This window comes from Salvelinus alpinus, chromosome 1 (genome assembly GCF_045679555.1).
Source record: "Salvelinus alpinus chromosome 1, SLU_Salpinus.1, whole genome shotgun sequence".
In the NCBI taxonomy this organism is placed as follows: Eukaryota; Metazoa; Chordata; class Actinopteri; order Salmoniformes; family Salmonidae; genus Salvelinus; species Salvelinus alpinus.
Window position 1 is genome coordinate 88,664,234 of NC_092086.1, and position 22,484 is coordinate 88,686,717.

A 22,484-nucleotide genomic window follows, 5' to 3' on the forward strand; every position below is an offset into this window, starting at 1 on the left:
TTGTGAGAAGCAGAGTAGGCGAACGGATGATCTCCACATGTGTGGTTCCCACAGTGAAGCATGGAGGAGGAGGTGTGATGGTGTGGGGGTGCTTTGCTGGTGACACTGTCAGTGATCTATTTAGAATTCAAGGCACACTTAACCAGCATGGCTACCACAGCATTCTGCAGCGATACGCCATCCCATCTGGTTTGCGCTTAGTGGGACTATAATTTGTTTTTCAACAGGAAAATGACCTAACACACCTCCAGGCTGTGTAAGAGCTATTTGACCAAGAAGGAGAGTGATGGAGTGCTGCCTCAGATAACCTGGCTTCCACAATCACCCGACTTCAACCCAATTGAGATGGTTTGGGAAGAGTTAGACTGCAGAGTGAAGGAAAAGCACCCAACAAATGTTCAGCATATGTGGGAACTCCTTCGAGACTGTTGGAAAGGCACTAGGTGAAGCTGGTTGAGAGAATGCCAAGAGTGTGCAAAGCTGTCATCAAGGCAAAGGGTGGCTAAATTGAAGAATCTAAAATATATTTTAATTTGTTTAACACTTTTTTTGTTACTACATGATTCCATATGTGTTATTTCATAGTGTTGATGTCTTCACTATTATTGTACAATGTAGAAAATAGTAAAAATAAAGAAAAACCCTTAGGTGAGTAGGTGTGTAATTATTTTGACTGGTACTATACAGTATGTAAATAAAGTATTTCTATTTTTCACAAACCTGTTTTTGGCTTTGTCATTATGGGGTATTGTCTGTAGATTGCTGAAGATAAAACAATGTTTTATACATTTTAGAATAAGGCTGTAAGGTAACAAAATGTGGGAAAAGTCAATGGGTCTGAATACTTTCCGAAGCAACTGTATATTAGGCTAAATCTATTTTAATTTCTGTTTGATTATCTTGACAAATCAAAAGATGCCCAGTTATAGGAAATTACATTCACGTGGCTATTTTTCTTTCAACACCACTGCATTTTGTTCAATAGGTTACCTCACAGCCTTGAAAGGACATTTTCCCGACCCTCATTTTCACGTGACACGAGGGAAACCATGAGAAGGTGTGCAGCACATGACAGAAGAAAACATGTTTTTTTTGCTGGTAAGAGAGAGGCTGAGAGGAGTAGGCTATGGTAGCCTACTTCCACATTAACAAGCTGCAGTAGAGGCTATTCTTATCCATCTATTCAGTGACCATTTTGAGTGTGTAGTATCATAGCTATCGGCAAATGGATGCATTTCCAATCTTATGTTTGGTCTCCCTAGTCGGTTAGATGCACGTGGTTCCTGACATGGCCGCTGTCGATGCCCCTACTGCAAGGGAGGCCTCTGCTCATATTCGTCAAGGTCAATTGATGAATGCAGTCAAAGGCTGGCTGAATCCCAACACTCCCGCGGGGCACATTAAAAAGCACATTAACACATTAAAGGACATGATTTGCTGTCCTCCAATTAAGATAATTTCGTTAATTATTTCTTCTAAAATGAATGTCAGTCTATCCAGGTGTGTATCACGCCTTTCTCATCAACCCATATCCTAGCCGATAGCATCTACAACAATCATTGGGCCAATTATAACTTGATTCTTTTAATGTAGGCAATAATAATGTCCTTATATACCCATGATGGACACCTTGGTATCCTCTCTCTCATAAAGAGCGGAGGCAAGCCCTGTATGCAATCTAGCGCTCAGCACAAGGGATGGAGTGGCGAACTGCTGCACCTTTAAGGCAATGAAGAAGAAAAGCGGCCGCGGCCGCGGAGGAGGAGGCGAGAGTTATTCCATAATGCTCTGAGCCAGGGAAGGTTAGCGCAGGGACCAGTGTGATTTGTACGGCTGCGGGAAGATGCGTGTGCTTGTTGCTTGCTGGATGGAGAGAGGCGGCGAAAAGGGAATGAGTTTTCAGTACAGCTAACAACTATTGCTTCCTGCTTACAAATTCATACGTCATTTTTTATCCAATTCAAATGTATGCATTTTTTTCACTGGAAACTTTTTTGTCTCATTATTTATTCATAGTGTTTTCTTTATTTTGTTGACTAATTCGAATTGTTTTAACTTAATTCTTTATTTTCTTTGAATTTCATTTGGGAATTCCACCTGTGCATATTGCGCTTGTCCCTCCTCGTGTCGTATGCGTCTTCAGCCTCCAGTCTCCGCTCTGACTCAGCCGCACTCACCTGGACCAGAGCTCAAGGAGGCTAGACCCACATGTACCCCGCAGAGCATCGCGCCCAGAAGCGGGGAAGGCTGCACTAAGGCACGGCGTGGCCACTTCAAGAGAGACGTACAGTTGGATCTAAGCTCTTATCATAAGACAATCACCAGAAGCTCATACCTCTTCTTCCCAACGCGAAGAGAGAGAAAGAGAGAGAGAGATACTGATTTGTACAGACCATCGTCCATTGCAATTGGCATATTGAAGAAATATAAAGAAAACTTAACGAAGAAAGTGTGTGGAGTGAAAAAAAGAAAAAGCATAGCTTGGATATTGAACGGTGCGGGGCATGTGGATATTGGCTGTCATCTTTTTCCAGTGCATCTTGAATGGTAAGTTGTGCTATTTAAAATGAACTTCATTAAAGACATGCTCTGGAAATGTTAATTTAATGTTAATTTTCCTCTGAGCAAAACTTACCAGATATAGCCCATCTGAATTATTTGCGGAATAATATTATTTATTTAGTGGTAAAATGATATAGTAAATAGTTGTTGGTATGTCCTGAGAGCCCAATTGAGGAGCGGTTGGATTGGGCAGCAGAAGCAGTGCTGGCTGAGCTGAGCCTGCCAGTCACATCCCGGTCAATTTGGCTACCTAATACCTATAGTTGGATACAACTATGTGAAAACACTGATTTAAAAACACTGAATAAAAACTAGACTCTACTTTGTTCTTTGGGGCGATTAACATAATACTTTATAGTAAGACATTTCTCGAGTAGTGTAATAGTGCATAGGCTACAGTATATGGCGATGGCTTGATATGAAAATATGAACTAAATGCAGGTATCGTTTTGATACATTTCGCAGGTTACACTTAGTAACCTTATTTCAATTTTGTCTAATTGTACATTATCCCCATATTTGTATCTAATGAAATTGAGTGTGAGTGTATATTTTGATAAAATATTTTTTGGGGAAGGGTAACTTCATGTTTTAAGTAATATCAGATTTAGTTTTATTTTAATTATTTCCAATTAGTAATTATCGTAGCTCATTTGCATATTAACATCAATACAATTAGGAATTCTATATATTCATTCATAGCAGCATAATCACATGTGAATTACACTTAAATAGTGTGCCACTTAATTGTGACAATAAAATGCAATGATTTCCCCTAGGCACATAGGGTATATTGATATTTTAAAAGGGTTTTCATTAGGGAAAAAACATGCTTATTTGCTATGGGAACTTTAATAGGCCAATTAATGTTTTATATGAGAATACAACTTACTAAAATATTCCATTGATTAACTGAATTAATATGTGCATAAGATCATCTCTTTATTTCTATAAAATCAGGAGGTATCATGTGAGATAATACTGAAAAAGGAAACAACTCAGTTTGTGCTGTCTTTTTTTATGGAGCTACACCCACCATATTAGAAGTACAAACATGGAGGCATCAGGATTTAAAAAAAACAGTTGAGGCAAGCCCCTTGTCGCTCATTTCCCTGTGTTCCCCCTGAAACAGTTGAACACAATCCCTTTGTGTTACACAATGCAAAGGTGATTGGCCTGTAATTCCTTAAAAATATGGATTTGATAAGAGGCAAATGTGCTTTTGGGTTGGGGCTGCCTGAACGCTTAGCGAATACAAGAAGGGTGTGTGTGAGAGAGAGGGGGGTGGGGGGTGGGGGGGGGGAGAAGGAGGTTGAGGAGAGCAAGGGGTTGGGGGTGTTTGTGGGGGGAATAAATAATCCAGAGACAAATTGGACATTTAGAGGATCTTTTTAAAGATGGATGGATGGAGTGGGGGTTAAAATTAAAGTGGACAGATGCATGTAAACTGAGGGGAGAGAGATGCGTCAACCAAAGATGACAGAAAAACCATTTTGTGGCAAAGCTGAAGGGCTGAATGAGGTAGTGGTTTGCCACAGAAAATACAGTGATGCAGTGAGGGACGTGTACAAATGCATTTTAACACAACTGAGGCGGGACTGACTGGCTCTAGAGAGAGCCCCTGTTCCATAGTATGATGTCCATTTCAAATATCAATCCATTATGTGCTACAATAAACCCTTGTGTGAGCTGAGAGCACTATCTCTCTCTTAGCTTTTGAACGGCTTCACATGGTGTGTTTTGACCATGCAGGCTTTGGCGTTGTAAAATGGCTGCTCCTGAAGCGTTCAGCATGGAAACTTTGAATGAAAACACCACTGTAGATATGATACATGCGGAGTCTATGGCTGATGTTGAAGATCTGTGTTTTGTTGACAGATTAAGTTTACGCAAGAAGCACGTTGTCAATCTTTGAGGTTGTTGAAATGATTGTTTTGTGGGCAGGAATGGCATACAATAATATACAATACAATATTATTTCATTTTATATGCTTCTTTCTTTCAAAATGATGTGTTTTTTAAATCAATAAATCATAGATATGGCTGATAGGTCATAGATTGAAAAGGTGTTATACTGCAGTGTTTCTTATGATATCAGGCTACTTTGCATATTGCTCTATTTCTTCCTGATTTGTATTTTTTTGAATGTCCAACCAGCGTCCACATCACCAGCACTATCCTATATTAGAATAGTATAATGTGTAGCCTAGCTCTTCTGGGCAGAGAGAGAGAGACGGAGAGTGATCGAGATTGGATTCCAGACATAACGGCTTTTAGGGTTCTGGTCTAGCAGCACATGCTCCTGAGGTGGTCTCTATGGAAACGTGGATAATGAGTGTTGGCGCAGTGTGGGCTGGGTCTGAGCAAGGCCGCACTCTGTGCAGGTGACCCCGGAAGTGCTTCCCCACAGATTAGACCTGTCACTCCTGCAGCTCTATGATATTGTTGTAGATAGAGAAAGGAGATGTGAAGGTTATTTTTGCATGTTTTAAAGATGTTATTCTGGTGGTAAGTTGTCTGTCATTCTGATATGTTATTCCCAGGTTTCTGTTCTTTTTCCAGGACTGACTACCGTAATCAGTAATAGTTTGGTTCATGTCTATTTGTTTGGTTTAGATCTTGTATTAGATTGTGTATTTATAGTATTTGAGTTATGCAAAGGTATGGAGCAATTTATTAAGAAGTTGTTAGATCATGTTGTCTTTTTTTAACTACAGCCTGACATTTGACAATGTAAATCTGCAGAATCTATAGGGCTCTTTCTGTTGCATATATTTGCTTCTTTCCGTTTTCAAGACTGAGGTGCAAACTCATCTTGTCTTTGGATACAATTTGCAATCATAAACAATTCAGAGTTGCAACGAGTAAAAAGCATTGTAGTGTTGATGTCAATGACACTTTTCCAGTGCTGTTGCATCAGTATTAAATGTACTGGGAACAACACATCTATCCATGGAGAGACAGACTGGGGAAATGGCATAATGTTGTTTTTGCTCAGCAATGCCAGGGGGCAAATATGACACATGCTCAATTGGACACTAATAAGCAGTGCAAATATACAACAATGCTCCTCAATTGGCACTCAGTATCACTGTGTGTGTGGGGGGGGGGGATTTGCCCCCTACCTCGGCTAATTCAAACATGAACCATCTCAGTGTGGATTCACCCTACCACCTTTCAGACAGACAGTAGTGTTTTGCCATCAGAACATAACCAAATTGTGTCTTTCATCTTATTCAAACACACATTCAGTAGTAAGACTTCCAATGTGGAAAATGCCTTAATCTATGCTGGCCTACAAGAGGATTCCTATTTAGAAGATTAAAGCTATCCTAGGCCTGGCATCTGAATAGCTGTCACTATCAGTTAGACTGCTCGTTTCGAACAGGAATAGCCCAGGGAACCAGGCTACAGGATTAACCTTGATAAAGCTGTCATGACCACAGAGATTTTAATCAACCCATCTGGGAGATCTCCACAGAGAGAGACCCAGGTTTGGTGTTATCATAGCAGACATGTTGACTTAGTAATTGGGTGCTGTGTTTTTGTCATTGTATATGGGGGCAGGTGTGTGGAAGTAAAGTGCAATTATATTTTGAGTGTAAATGTACCTGTAATTATACAAAACATTAAGAACACCTGCTCTTTCCATGACATAGACTTAGACTGACCAGGTGAATCCAGGTGAAAGGTATAATGCCTTTTTGATGTCACTTGTTAAATGCACTTCAATCAGTGTAGATGAAGGGGAGAAGACAGGTCAAAGAAGGATTGTCTCAGTTGCCTTGAGACAATTGAGACATGGATTGAGTATTTGTGCCATTCAGAGGGTGAATTGGCAAGACAAAAGATTTAAGTGCCTTTAAATGGGGTATGGTAGTAGGTGCCAGGCACACCGGCTTGTGTCAAGAACTGCAACGTTGATGAGTTTTTCAAGCTCAACAGTTTCCCGTGTGTATCAAGAATGGTCCACCACCCAAAGGACATCCAGCCAACATGACACAACTGTGGGAAGCATTGTCAACGTGGGCCAGCATCCCTGTGGAACGCTTTCGACACCTTGTAGAGTCCATGCTCCGACGAATTGAGGCTGTTCTGAGGGCAAAAAGGGGTTGGGGGGGGGGGCAACTCAATATTAGGACGGTGTTCTTAATGTTTTGTATAATTACAGGTACATTTACACTCAAAATATAATTGCCCTTTACTTCTCAGTGTACGTGCCAATGATGGATGTCGTTTATCACAAAATGCAGGAATATCTACACACATATCCCCACACAGATCCCCATTGTGTTGAATCCTACTGTACTAGATACAGATATCATTTTTTTCTAGATCGTGTATTACTTTCCAGTCATTGTTTCAAATATCAAAGATCAACAAACCTGCACTCCAAACGCCATCTGTGCAACTCATAGATTTGATTTGGGGTCTTTTCTCTTTTCTAAATGTCACCTTATGAAAGACATTGAACAGTTTGTAAATAAACAGTTATTATTGCATTATCATTATTATTTAACTAGTGAAAACAGAAGACAACATTGTTTGGAGGTCATGTTCAGGCCAGTGGGAAACTGGCTGGTGGTGTCCTTTGGTATATATCTGTCAGTTCACGTAGAACCAAGCCTGTATGACAGAGCCACAGCAACAAACACACACGCACAAGAATAAAGTGATATTTGATAATACTCCTCCAACAGCAAAACGTTTGATCTAAAAATGACCTAATAGATAAATACCAACAGCACTATAAAATAAAGCCTTACAAAATACATCCTTCCCATAAAAATCAGCATATGGCAAGTATTTGCAACATCTAAAACATTGTGCAAGATGGATGTCATGACATCTCCTAACATATCCCTGAGCTTGGAGTTGGCTGTTATATCCAGAACAGACTGAACCATATGGTAATGTGTGCACATTGAAATGTTAACTGTTTCTTTTAACCCAGGCCAGAATGCTTAAGGAGATGATGGAGTGCAACTAAGCAGAGAGAGAGATAAAGAGAGAGAGAATGAGTCAGCATGTGTTACACACTGGTGTTTGACACACTGTAAGGAAGTAAACTATTACACAAGGTTCCCACATGCACACACACAGGTTCTTCCTGGTAGGTGGTGTTTTATATCTGTGAATTAATAAAACAACAGTAGTTAGTAGATAGCCTACGACATTTGTTTTCCACTTAGCTGGCATGCTAGTGTTTCCATGTTAAAGTGGGGTAGTAGGCTAATGCCCCAGCCCTTCAGGAAGGCAGGAGCTGATCTAAATGTGGCCCAGCTAGCCCACAAGTGGGGATACTGTGGGCCCTACTGTATATTCACAAGACAAGTGTTCTGCTTTTTTCTTACATTTGATTGTTGTACTGTGCAGCATGTATTTCTCAAAACTACCAGTTTGTCAATGTTGTATGAGATTTTATCTAGCGAAAGGGAATGCTTTCCTTGTCCATAGGCCCTCTTTTTCCTTTGAGATACAGCATACCCCTTCAGCTACAATATCATTATAGATTGAGGCCTGAAAGGTACATATATTAGGATGAGTTGAGTAGACAGGATGAGTGGTTTTGACTTTGAGGGTATGTTATATACCATGTCAGGTCAAAAAGGGACTGGTGCTGAAGCCAACACACACACATAGCCTACAGTATACTGTAGACTTGGCCATGGACATTTAATCCATATATCCATAACCCAACCTGAGCAGCGTGAGCATCAGTTGACATATAAAGTTTCCGGCTAAAGTCTTGATTTGTTCTCACATGCTCACTCTTGCCCTCTGGGACATCACCATGGCACTGTACTATAGACGTATCTGCTATTTTGAACAAGCATTAGAACAACAGTGCCAACAGTCCTTCCTGAGATAAGGGCTGTGTCCGGGTAGCCAGATCTGGAGACAGGGGTTGCCAGGCGAAGAGGTTTCTTCCCGGTGAGTTTCTGTATGTAATGTGGTGCACATACACACACACTGCAGAGCTATTTTTGGGAGACCATTTTTAAAGTCTGTCACAGGGGTAATGGAAGGAGTGCCAAATGACCTCTACAGAAAGACTCAGGCTTTGGGGTTTTCTACACACACGCACGCTCACACCAGGTCAGGCTCATTTATAACACATGGGACAGGTATCCCGCTATGCAAAAGTGATTGATCTCCTGAGTTGACGTGGGAGGCAGGTGAGGTGGCTTATACATCTACACAGATCACTCTCTTCTTTTTCTGTAGGTGAATAACATTAGAGTTGATAACCTTGAATACAATATATTGCAATACAATGCAGCCCATTAAAGACAATGGTATACATTGTTATCGTATTGCACCAATATTATGGAAAAAGCAAAAAAGCTGTGTAGCCAATTTGAATGATTTTTGTCAGACGTTTCAATTGTCTTCAGTCCATAGAAATGCTTCTGATGAAAGAGCTAAATCAAATCAAATTGTATTTGTCAAGCGCTCCGAATACAACCTTACCTTGAAATGCTTACTTACAAGCCCTTGACCAACAATGCAGTTCAAGAAATAGAGTTAAGAAAATATTTACTAAATAAACTAAAGTTTTAAAAAATTATAAAATTAAAAAGTAAAACAAGAAATGACATAACAATAACGAGGCTATATACAGGGGGTACCGGTACCAAGTCAATGTGTGGGGGTACGTTTGTAAAGGAGGGACAGTCACATGACACTTTTTTTTCTCTTATGAGTATAATGCATTAAATTAGCACATTTAAATATATCCAATTGAAACGAAGCAACACACAAGGTTAGTGTGTTTTATTGTTTCAGTGTGTGAAGTGATGCCTGTTTGTCTTATTCAGCCAGTGATTGTTAGCTGCTCGGCTGACTATTAGATGCGTTGAGGCATATCCGACAAGCCCTGATTAGTATGCAAAAAAATCGGCAGAATTTCTGTAGCCAGAAATGTGTAACATTTTCAAAGATTCTCCACAAATGTCTCATTAAAGTGTTGCTAGCTCTGGGTCAAATCTGTTTCAGTCTCCATTCTATCAGGCCTTCCCCAGAAGTGATTATGCTAATTGCTGTTTGATCAGATGATTAAATTATAATTTGATTAATCCTGAGCACTAAACGGTCTGAATATGTTTATGTCCACTTGGTAGCATAGCTTTGCAGAGCTAACGTCTCCTGTCACTATGTAAGCAGACATGACAGAGTAAGGGAGGGATGACCAGAGAATGACTGAGGCACACCATCCAGATAGAAATAAACATTGTTTTTTTATTTAGATTGCATTTATTTAGATAAGTTAACCAAAAATGTAAATTGTCTTAATGTATATCACATTAAGCCAATAAAAAATGCAGGTGTCCCAGTCAGAGAAGACCTGAAATTGTAAATAAATATTAGTGTAGCCTATTTTTGCAGTGAGTAGAGTAAAGAATAGCCTGAATGCAGCTTGCTGTCATCATTGTCGTAGTGAATTTCCGCCAGTCTTGTGTACCCTCAGTGTCCATTACAATTATTATATTGTTGTGAGGTTGGGTACTGTTGGTAATATCACTGACTGATGAGGACAGTGTCCTGTGTGTCCCCTAGAATCCACGCCTCCTGTTGGGGACAATTTCAGGTGTTCTCTGACCGGGACACCTGCATTTTTGAAGGGCAGGTTCCAATGCTTGGTCACACACACACACACACACACACGCACACGCACACGCACGCGCACGCGCAAGCACACGCGTGCACACACACACACACACACACACACACACACACACACACACACACACACACACACACACACACACACACACACACACACACACACACACACACACACACACACACACACACACACAAAAGCAGGCTACCTGGCTCTGTCTCCCACTGTGGTATTAGAGAGGACCTTGCTGCAGTATGCTTACTCAAGATGGAGTAGCCCTGCCTGTGAAGCAAGTGGAGAGGGTGGGGGAGAGGGAGCGGTAGAAAGGAGAGGGAGGGCAGAGAGAGAAGGGCATGTTTCCTGAAGCATCAGAGAATAGCTGTGAACGGGAGGGAAGGCAATGATGTCTAGTTATCTGACGCACAATCCCTTTTAACCCCAGGACTTTGATTTTCCCTATTCTCGTGACAGCCTCTAGCTACTATGGCTAACTGTTAATAGCTTTTTGTTTCTGTGGCTGCACATTTCTTTAACAACAAAAAGATGCAGCTTCTATATTTGCAATGTTTAATAAATTATTCCTGTACACCTTTTTGTTGTTTCTGTGGCTGCCTGTTTTGAGCACGCCATATTTAATTGACAACAATATAAAAAGAGGCAGCTACTATACAGTATCTGTAAGGTTAACCAGCAATACAGTTTTCCATAACCCCTAACTTGCATTGAAAAGGACATGTGTCTCCCCGATACATTTAACCATTTTAACCATTTATAATTAATGCTCATGGTGATTCTCTGTCAACTACTTGCATCTACTCCCCCAGCTGAAGCCTTGGTGCTGCACACCACATGGATGCTCTTAACTTCCTAGAGCTAGGGTCTAATTTCCTGAATTTCCACCTGACTGACGTGCCCAAAGTAAACTGCCTGTTACTCAGGCCCAGAAGCCAGGATACGCATATAATTGATAACATTGGATAGAAAAAACTTTGAAGTTTCTAGAAATTTTCAAATAATGTCTGGGACTATAACACAAGTGATATAGCAGGCAAAATTCCAAAGAAAAAACAACCAGGATTTTTATTTGATCTCCCAGGCTCTAATAATGGAAAGCTATGAGTTCTATGTAAATCCAGCTACCATATTACAATTCCCATGGCTTCCACTAGATGTCAACAGTCTTTGTTCATTGTTTCAGGCTTGTTTCTTCAAAAAGGAGCAAGAAACACGCGTCTCCCCGATACATTTAACCATTTATATTCAATTAATGCTCACGGTGATTCTCTGTCAACTGCTTGCATCTACTCCCCCAGCTGAAGCCTTGGTGCTGCACACCACATGGATGCTCTTAAGGATGTCTGTTATATCATCCAGCCTCTTCTATTCCACAAAATCTCCCTGTTCATCCCTACCTGCTGGATCCAATATCCAATAGGACCTATAGCATTAATCTCACCTGATCTCCCTGCACCAATAAGACTCACAGGCTCAAATTGACTAGCCTATCATAGGCATGTTTGTCAGACTGTCCTTTGAGTCTTGTCCTATGAGAGAATTTTTTGTCACTGTACACTGTCTTTTTGTACCCAGATACTCATAACTTTTGTTTGTTATGGTTTGGGGTTTGTGATGACTTATTTTGATTTGACTCTTCTAGTCTTTTACCTTGAGGGAGACTCATGTCAACAAAACAAGCTCTGATTCATACTTTGAACTGGAAGAGATGCACACTCATAGTTGTCATTAAACATCCTCTGTAGTGTACTTTAGAAACTTACTCCAAAGAATGTCATTCCAAATGTTGTCAGATGTATGTTTCCTATAAGGTCGTCATGACCAATATGTGAGATTTTAGAATTTCGCTGGAGGGGATGGCTGCCGTTTTACAGGCTCCTGACCAATTGTGCTATTTTGTGTGTTTTTTCGTGCCCTCGCGACTGTCTTGGTGTGTTTGAACCATGATAGTTTGTCGGTGATGTGGACACGAAGGAACTTGAAGCTCATGATCCACTCCACTACAGCCCCGTCGATGTGAATGGAGGCGTGTCCTTTTCCTGTAGTCCAGGATCAGCTCCTTTGTCTTGCTCACGTTGAGGTAGATCTCTGACCTCCTCCCTATAGGCTGTCTCACCGTTGTTGGTGATCAGGCCTACCACTGTTGCGTCGTCAGCAAACTTAATGATGGTGTTGGAGTCATGCTTGGCCACGCAGTTGTGGGTGAACAGGGAGTACAGGAGGGGGTTGAGCACGCACCCCTGAGGGGCCCCAGTGTTGAGGATCAGAGTGGCAGATGAGTTGTTGCCTACCCTTACCAACTGTGGCTTGCCCGTCAAGAAGTCCAAGATTCAGTTTTCAGAGGGAGGTGTTTAGTTCCAGGGTCCTTAGCTTAGTGATGAGCTTTGTGGGCACTATGGTGTTGAACGCTGAGCTGTAGACAATGAACAGCATTCTCACATAGGTTTTCCTTTTGTCCAGGTGGAAAAGGGCAGTGTGGAGTTCAATTGAGATTGCATCATCTGTGGATCTGTTGGGGCAGTATGCGAATTGGAGTGAGTCTAGGGTTCCGGGATGATGGTGTTGATGTGAGCCATGGCCAGACTTTCAAAGCACTTCATGGCTACCTACGTGAGTCCTACGGGGCGGTAGTCATTTAGGCAGGTGGTCTGCTTGAAACATGTAGGTATTACAGACTCGGTCAGGGAGAGGTTGAAAATGTCAGTGACGACACTTGCCAGCTGGCCCGTGCATGCTCTGAGTACACGTCCTGGTAATCCGTTTTGCCCCGCGGCCTTGTGAATGTTGACCTGTTTAAAGGTCTCGCTCACATCGGCTATGGAGAGCGCGATCACACAGTCATCCAGAACTGCTGGTGCTCTCATGCATGCTTCAATGTTGATTGCCTAGAAGGGAGCATAAAAGGTATTTAGCCCATCTGGTAGGCTCACGTCACTGGGAAGCTCGCGGTTGGGTTTCCCTTTGTAGTCCATAATAGTTTGCAAGCCCTGCCACATCCAACAGGCATCACAGCCATATTATTATGATTCAATCTTGGTCCTGTATTGATGCTTTGCCTGTTTGGTGGTATGTCTGAGGACATAGCGGGATTTCTTATAAGCATCCAAATTAGTGTCCCGCTCCTTTAGCTTGGTTTGGATGTTGCCTGTAATCCATGGCTTCTGGTTGGGATATGTACTTACGGTCACTGTGGGGACGACGTCGTCGATGCACTTATTGATGAAGCTGGTGACTGAGGTGGTATACTCCTCAATGCAATTTGACGAATCCCGGAACATATTCCAGTCTGTGCTAGCAAAACAGTCATGTAGCTTAGCATCCTTGTCATCTGACCACTTTAGTATTTAACGAGTCACTGGTACTTTGTGATTTAGTTTTTGCATGTAAGCAGGAATCAGGAGGATAGGATTATGGTCAACTTTGCCAAATGTAGAGTGAGGGAGAGCTTTGTATGTGTCTTTGTGTGTGGAGTAAAGGTGGTCTAGAGTTTTTTGTCCTCTCGTTGCACATGTGACATGCTTGTAGATATTAGGTAAAACAAATTTAATTTTGCCTGCATTAAAGTCCCCGGCCACTAGGAGCGCCGCTTCTTGATGAGCATTTTCTTGTTTGCTAATGGTCTTATACAGCTCACTGAGTGCGGTCTTAGTGCTAGTATCAGTTTTTGGTGGTAAATAGACAGCTACGAAAAATATAGATGAAAACTCACTTGGTAGGTAGTGTGGTCTACATCTTATCATGAGGTATTCTACCTCAGGTGAGCAATACCTCGAGACTTCACTAAGATTAGACATCGCGCACCAGCTGTTATTGACAAACAGACACACACCACTAACCCTCGTCTTACCGGAGGTCAGTGTTCTGTCTTGTGGATGCATGGAAAACCCAGCCAACTGTATATTATCCGTGTCGTCGTTCAGTCTTGACTCGGTGAAACATAAGATATTACAGTTTTTAATGTCCCGTTAGTAGGATAGTCTCGAACGGAGCTCATCCAGTTTATTCTCCAGTGATTGCACGTTGACCAATAGAACGGATGGTAGAGGCGGGTTACCCACTCGCCGACGAATTCTCACAAGGCACCCAGATCTACGCACCCTGTATCTCAGTCTTTTCTTCATGTGGATGATGAGGCTTTGGGACTGGTCCGGGAACAACAGTATATCCTTTGCATTCTGATATCCAGAAGATATTTTCGGTCATAAGAGACGGTAGCAGAAACATTATGTACAAAATAAGTAACAGCTCAGCGTTCAACACCATAGTGCCCACAAAGCTCATCACTAAGCTAAGGACCCTGGAACTAAACACCTCCCTCTGAAAACTGAATCTTGGACTTCTTGACGGGCAAGCCACTGTTGGTAAGGGTAGGCAACAACTCATCTGCCACTCTGATCCTCAACACTGGGGCCCCTCAGGGGTGCGTGCTCAACCCCCTCCTGTACTCCCTGTTCACCCACAACTGCGTGGCCAAGCATGACTCCAACACCATCATTAAGTTTGCTGACGACGCAACAGTGGTAGGCTTGATCACCGATAACGGTGAGACAGCCTATAGGGTGGAGGTCAGAGATCTACCTCAATGTGAGCAAGACAAAGGAGCTGATCCTGGACTACAGGAAAAGGAGGGCCGAACACGCATCGACGGGGCTGTAGTGGAGTGGGTCATGAGCTTCAAGTTCCTTCGTGTCCACATCACCGACAAACTATCATGGTCCAAACACACCAAGACAGTTGTGAAGAGGGCACGACGACGCCTATTCAGGGGACTGAAAGGATTTGGAATGGGTCCCCAGATTCTCAAAAAGTTATACAGCTGCACCATCGAGAGCATGGCAACTGCTCAGCAGTCCGACCGTAAGGCGCTACAGAGGGTAGTGAATATGGTCCAGTACATCGCTGGGGCCAAGCTTCCTGCCATCCAGGACCTCTATACTGGCTGTATCAGAGGAAGGTCCAAAAAAGCATTTCGCAGTAAGGTCTAAACCTGTTGTGTTCGGCACATGTGACAAATAAAAATGTATTTATTTTGTTTATGTGCACGTTCAGATTTATATCGTCAGTAGAGGAAGCTCGTTTAGCCATTAGTAAACAGAGTTCTTCTGTTTCCTCATCATGCCAGCTCTCTGCCACTCTCTCTCTTCTCTCTCCCCTGTCCTCTCTCTTCTCCCTCTCCCTCTCTCTCTCTCTCTATCTCTCTCTCTCTGTCTCTCTCTCTCTCTCTCTCTCTCTCTCTCTCTCTCTCTCTCTCTCTCTCTCTCTCTCTCTCTCTCTCTCTCTCTCTCTCTCTCTCTCTCTCTCTCTCACACACACACTCTATCCTCTTCTCTATCTCTGTCCCTCTCTCTCTCTCTTTCTCTCTCTCCTCTCTGTGATTCAGACATCAATGTCTCAGTGCTGTAACTGATTAAGATCTAACTGGCATCCCCTCAGGATCTCCTCTCTCCTCATTCCTGTTCCCCGCTCATGGAGATGAGCATTCAGATGCATCAACTAACCCACTTGAATAAAAAAAATAGAAAAAGTGCAAGAATGACCCTCATCTCATCATGCGTCCTCAGGAGAATCCACATCAGAGGAGGATATCATTGGTTTTACATAGCGCTGGAGCAGAGTGCCACTAAGCATGCTGCTCAGTATTATTCATGAGAGCAAATTGGGAGCCGGGGAGTTAGTCAGCAGCAGTGGTAGGCAGGGAAGGGCCCTTTCGTTCCTGGGCTGTAGCAACGCGCCTCTTGCTGTGTAAGCCCTGGGGGCAGGAGAGGGAAGGGGGTGTGGGGGTGTGCTTACTCACTGCCACAGGACCCTGTCCTGTCCATTCCGAACCCCCTACATCCACCCCCTTCTCTCTCCTGAAGCGCTCTGCCTTAATTACCTGCAGCTCCAGACATGGCCTGTCAGTGTGCCACAGTCACTGTTTGCCACTGGGGATGCCCAGCAACGGACCAGACCACACACCACACACACAGACAGACAGAGCCTTGCTCTGCTCTGTCCTCACCAAGCATGGTCATGACTAACAGCCAACCAGCAATAATACAGCCACTAGCACTCAGACAGCCTAGCCTTAGGAATTGACTGGAGGACATAATATGGCCAATTGCTAGCTCACTGTATGGAGGTCAAGGGATGGCGAGATACTGTTGCACACACTTGTGAATATGGAGGACACCTAGTCAGTTGTACAAATGAATGCATTCAACTGAAATGTATCTTCTGCATTTATCCCAACCCCTCTGAATCAGAGAGGTATGGGGGGCTGCCTTTATCAACATCCACGCCCAGGGAGCAGTTGTTGGGGGTTAAGAACAGATTTTTACCTTGTCGGCTCGGGGATTCCATTCAGCAACCTTTCAGTTACTGGCTCAATGCTCCTACCCGCCAGGCTACTTGCCGCTAAAATATTAAAAGAAGGATGTAAGTAATCAGTAGCTGAAATTAGGAAAATTGAGTAGCTTGACTATCATCTGTTGTTGGGTGGGTGTTGTTTGGTGGAGGTAAACCCATGTGCAGAACGGAGCCACTGAAGCATCAATGGGCTAGCTGCTAATGCATGGGCCTATTTATGTTGCTGTTAGCTCGATCAGTATTGATCCTACATTTACTTAAATAAATCACCTGGGTGGTTTTGAAAGCAGCAGTGGAGCAGAGAAGTAGGTGATGGTTTGTGCCCTTGAGCTGTCAGGCAGGCCCGTAGCAATGTAACAGACAGGAAGCACCCAGAGCCAGACCTGAGCGGACAGGACAGGGAGAGTGCATTAGAGTCATCAGCAATCCAGGATCAGTGCCTTCATTCACTATGGGCCTTCTCCAACAGGGAGTGACACAACTACAGAGCCATCTATTATTTTACACCAAGAGAAGGCCCTCTTCCAACTCCAACAGCCAAACCAGCCAAACCCTCAGTCCCCTCAGCTTTGCTGATAGAGGGAAATAAAAAATACCCATTCATTATAGATGTGTTGGATGCATTATTGAACAGTATCATTTTTTTCTTCTTTGTGGTTTGGCTCATGGAAAAATGATGTCGATTAAAGGTGCAGGTCGCTGAGCGTGTGGTGGATTTTAGAGAGGTTGTGGGGATGACTGACAGGTCAGTGAAAGGTGTGTGTGTGTGTGTGTGTGTGTGTGTGTGTGTGTGTGTGTGTGTGTGTGTGTGTGTGTGTGTGTGTGTGTGTGTGTGTGTGTGTGTGTGTGTGTGTGTGTGTGTGTGTGTGTGTGTGTGTGTGTGTGTGTGTGTGTGTGTGAGAGGGGGAGAGGCCTTAAGCATCTGCCTCTGCCGCAAAAGGTTGCATGCTCGAATCCAGCAATAAAACGTTTATCCCAAACATTAACCATCCCCCTTGACCCTTCTGAGTTAACATCTAACCTTAAGATTTCGGAGTAAATGCCTTAACTTAACCTTAAATTCTGACATGAGACTGTGCGAACTTGTTGGATGAAGAGAAAGTTAGGAGAGATTTGAGTTGTTCTGAATGTGTCAGGCCAGACATAAAATAGAACCGTAGGTTGTGCGTACATGTGAACAGTACATACATAGAGTACATGTACGTGAGTGGGTGCGTGTGTCCTGATGCATCCCCAGGGAGAGACACAGTAAGGTTGTGTGTGTGTTCAGTCATGGGTGGTTGGGTTGGTCCTAGAAGCTTTTTACAATTAAAGTGTTTTTCCTCCTCAAGTCAAACCTGGCTCTTCCCTGGTTATGTTGCATTGACTCCTTCACATCTAAAACCAAAACCAATGAAAATATATGTACTGTACAGATAAAATCAATAAAATCAATCAAAATCTAATCAAATGTATTGGTCACATGGGCCGAATGCAACAGGTGTATACTTTACAGTGAAATGCTTACTTACGATCCCATTCGCAACAATGCAGTTAAAAGGTAAGGCAAATATTTGGTTAATGAAAAGGAAATAGAACACAATAAAAACAATAATGAGACTATATACAAATCGTCAATCAATCAATCAATCCAATTTATTTATAAAGCCCTTTTTACATCAGCCGATGTCACAAAGTGCTATACAGAAACCCAGCTTAAAACACCAAACAGCATGCAATGCAGATGTACTGTAAAAGCACGGTGGCTAGGAAAATCTCCCTAGAAAGGCAGGAACCTAGGAAGAAACCTAGAGAGGAACCAGGCTCTGAGGGGTGGCCAGTCCTCTTCTGGCTGTGGCGGGTGGAGATTATAACAGTACATAGCCAAGATGTTCAAACGTTCATAGATGACCAGCAGGGTCAAATAATAATTACTGTGGTTGTAGAGGGTGCAACAGGTCAGCACCTCAGGAGTAAATGTCAGTTGGCTTTTCATAGCTGATCATTCAGAGTTAGAGACAGCAGGTGCGGTAGAGAGAGTACCAAGTCAATGTGCAGGGGAATGAGGTAGTTGAGGTAATTGAGGTAATACAGTATGTACATGTAGGTAGGGGTAAAAGTGACTAGGCAATCAGGATATATAATAAACAGAGTAGCAGCAGCATGTGAAGAATGTGAAAGTGTGTCTATCTGTGAGTGTGTGTTTGTGTGGGGGGTCAATATGAATGTGTGTGTGTTTTGTGTATGTGAGCATATGTAGTGTGTGTGTGTATGTGTGTGTTGGAGTGTCAGTGTAGTACGTGTGAGGGTGTGGGTAGAGTCTAGTGTGTGTGCATAGAGCAGTGCAAAGGAGTCAATGCAATAAATAATAAAGGGGGTCAATGTAAATATTTAGAGTAAACATTTGATTAACTGTTCAGCAGTCTTATGGCTTGAGGGTAGAACCTGTTCAGGTGCCTTTTGGTCCCAGACTTGGCGCTCCGGTACCACTTGCCGTGTGGTAGCAGAGAAAACAGTTTATGGCCTGGGTGGCTGGAGTTTTTTTTAGGGCATTCCTCTGACACCATTTGCTGTAGAGGTCCTGGATAGCAGGGAGTTTGGCCCCAGGGTTGTACTGGGCCATAACCACTACCCTCTGTAGTGCCTTGCAGTCGCATGACGAGCAGTTGTCATACCAGGCGGTGATGCAGCCAGTCAAGATGCTCTCAATGCTGCAGCTGTAGAACCTTTTGAGGATCTGAAGTGCCTCTGCAAAATCTTTTCAGACACCTGATGGGGAAGAGGCATTGTCGTTCCCTCTTCACGACTGTGTTGGTGTGTTTGTACCACGATAGGTCCTTAGTGATGTGGACACAGAGGAACTTGAAGCTCTCGACCCGCTCTACTTCAGCCCTGTCGATGTGACTGGGGGCGTGTTCAGCCCTCCGTTTCCTGTAGTCCACGATCAGCTCCTTTGTCTTCCCACATTAAGGGAGAGATTGTTGTCCTGGCACCACAAAGGGAAACTCAGCTGTGAGCTGCCCAGTGACGCAGGCCTTCCAGACGAGCTAAATGCCTTTTATGCTCGCTTCAAGGCAAGCAACACTGAAGCATGCATGAGAGCACCATCTGTTCTGGACGACTGTGTGATCACGCTCTCGGTAGCCGATGTGAGCAAGACCTTTAAACAGGTCAACATTCACAAGGCCGCTGGGCCAGACGGATTACCAGGACGTGTACTCAGAGCATGCACGGACATTTTCAACCTCTCCCTGACTGAGTCTGTAATACCTACATGTTTCAAGCAGATCACCATAGTCCCTGTGCCCAAGAAAGCGAAAGTAACCTGCCTAAATGACTACCGACCCGTAGTACTCACATCTGTAGAAATGAAGTGCTTTGAAAGGCTGGTCATGACTCACATCAACACCATCATCCCAGAAATCCTAGACCCAGTCCAATTCGCATAGTGCCCCAACAGATCCACAGATTATGCAATCTCAATCTCCCTCCACACTGCCCTTTCCCACCTGGACAAAAGGAACACCTATGTGAGAATGCTGTTTAATGACTACAGCTTAGCGTTCAACACCATAGTGCCCACAAAGCTCATCACTAAGCTTAGGACCCTGGGACTAAACACATCCATCTGCATCTGGATCCTGGACTTCCTGACGGGCCACCCCCAGGTGGTAAGGGTAGGCAACAGTTTGTAAGGATAGGCAACAACTCATCTGCCACTCTGATCGTCAACACTGGGGCCCCTCAGGGGTACGTGCTTAGTCCGCTCCTGTACTCCCTGTTCACCTACGACTGCGTGGCCAAGCACGACTCCAACACCATCATTAAGTTTGCTGACGACACAACAGTGGTAGGCCTGATCACCGACAACGATGAGACAGCCTATAGGGAGGAGATCAGAGACCTGGCAGTGTGGTGCCAGGACAACAACCTCTCCCTCAATGTGAGCAAGACAAAGGAGCTAATCATGGACTACAGAAAAAGGAGGGCCGAACAGGCCCTCATTAACATCAACGGGGCTTTAGTGGAGTGAGTCGAGAGTTTCAAGTTCCTTGGTGTCTACATCACCAACACACTATCATGGTCCAAACACACCAAGACAGTTGTGAAAAGGGCACAACAACACCTTTTCCCTCTCAGGAGACTGAAAAGATTTGGCATGGGTGCCCAGATTCTCAAAAATGTGTACAACTACACCATCGAGAGCATCCTGATCGGTTTTATCATCTACTGGTATGGCAACTGCTCGGAGTCTGACCGTAAGGCGCTACAGAGGGAAGTGCTTACGGCCCAGTACATCACTGCTGCCAAGCTTCCTGCCATCCAGGACCTATATACTAGGCGGTGTCAGAGGAAGGCCCAAAAAATTGTCAAAGACTCCAATCACCCAAGTCATAGACCGATCTCTCTGCTACCGCATGGCAAGCGGTACCAGAGCCCAAGTCTAGGTCCAAAAGCCTCCTTAACAGCTTCTAAACCCAAGCCTTAAGACCCCCCCCCCCCCCTTTGATTTTACACTGCTGCTACTCGCTGTTTATTATCTATACATAGTCACTTTATGACCTACTTACATGTACAAATTACCTCGACTAACCTGTACCCTCGCACATTGACTCGGTACCGGTACCCCCTGCGTATAGCCTCGTCATTGTTATTTTATTGTGTTACTTTTTATTGAATTTTTTACTTTAGTTTATTTAGTAAATATTTTCTTTACTCTATTTCTTGAACTGCATTGTTGGTTAAGTGCTTGTAAGTAAGAATTCGGCGCATGTGACAAATAAAAGTTGATTTGATGCAAACTCAACATAACAATGGCCAATAGCTTACATAACACGTTAATGAAAACAAAGACACAAACATTAGCGCTTACAATCAACTTTCAAAACACACCTGAAACGAGAGAAAACAATTAATGAGATACCTGTGGGTAAAGCCACATGACTGGCGCACACTCACCTAGCAAGCCAGTTGAGTTCAGCGGTGGTAAGTTGAACGGATCGTCAATACCAAACAAAGACAAACAATGGTAAACAGACTCTGGCATTTCTGCTTTTATATAAGCCTAATACAGGGCATGCATGATGTTTGATGGGATTAGCGATAGCACAGGGTTAGCAAGCAATGTTTGTACCAAACAATCAGTCCATTTGTGTGGGGCACGGGCACATCATTCCTTATTATATACATTTCTAAAGGGAAATTAATGAATAGCCTAATTGTGGAGCATAAATGAGATTCAAAACCTATAGTAGGCTATAGCAGTCTTTCAGACCAAAAGTGGACCAACGTTTTGCAAATGCAGACAGACAGACAGACAGACAGACAGACAGGCAGACAGGCAGACAGGCAGACAGGCAGACAGACAGACAGACAGACAGACAGACAGACAGACAGACAGACAGACAGACAGACAGACAGACAGACAGACAGACAGACAGACAGACAGACAGACAGACAGACAGACAGACAGACAGACAGGCAGGCAGGCAGGCAGGTCTGTTGTCTTGCCCATGCTGATGACTGTGTATTGATAGGATACACATTCATCTTTGATCTGTCTTTTTAAGTTTCTACGGCCTGGTTTTGATCTTTCCCTGGCTGCTCTCCTCTCGTTATTATCAATAGATTCTCAGAAGTGGCGCTGCTACTCTGTAAAACAACTGTTTATACTTCAGTGATCTGACTGCTTTATTACTGCTGTTAATGAGATTATTATTCAGAGGTGTCGCATAAAACACACACACAAGCACCCTCTAGAACTTCACTGCCAGCCCCACCCAAACACACAGGGGCTGTTTTGGTAAACACTGTTGATTTAGCTCAAATTGACTTGGTCATTCAGTGAATACAGCTGAAGTCTTGGTCATAAGAGACAGCGAAGTGCTTTATGATGTGTGTGGTTGTGGTAGGACTTTACATTACAGCACGGAATAAAGTGATGATAATGTGG

The 22,484-nt window shown here is 43.4% G+C and overlaps 1 protein-coding gene across 5 annotated transcripts in view; it reads left to right on the top strand.

Moving 5' to 3' along the window:
• Positions 1-1,698: 1,698 nt before the first annotated feature.
• The window catches only part of LOC139532974 (cell adhesion molecule DSCAM-like), a 135,150-nt gene continuing 114,364 nt past the window's right edge, over positions 1,699-22,484 (top strand). For 3 of the 5 annotated variants that reach the window (XM_071331121.1, XM_071331151.1, XM_071331135.1), the window contains exon 1: positions 1,699-2,547. In XM_071331121.1, coding sequence (XP_071187222.1) covers positions 2,505-2,547 — 43 coding nt within the window. In that variant the 5' untranslated portion in view covers positions 1,699-2,504. The remainder of the gene's footprint in view (positions 2,548-22,484) is intronic. The other 2 variants (XM_071331127.1, XM_071331143.1) reach the window with 1 other exon arrangement.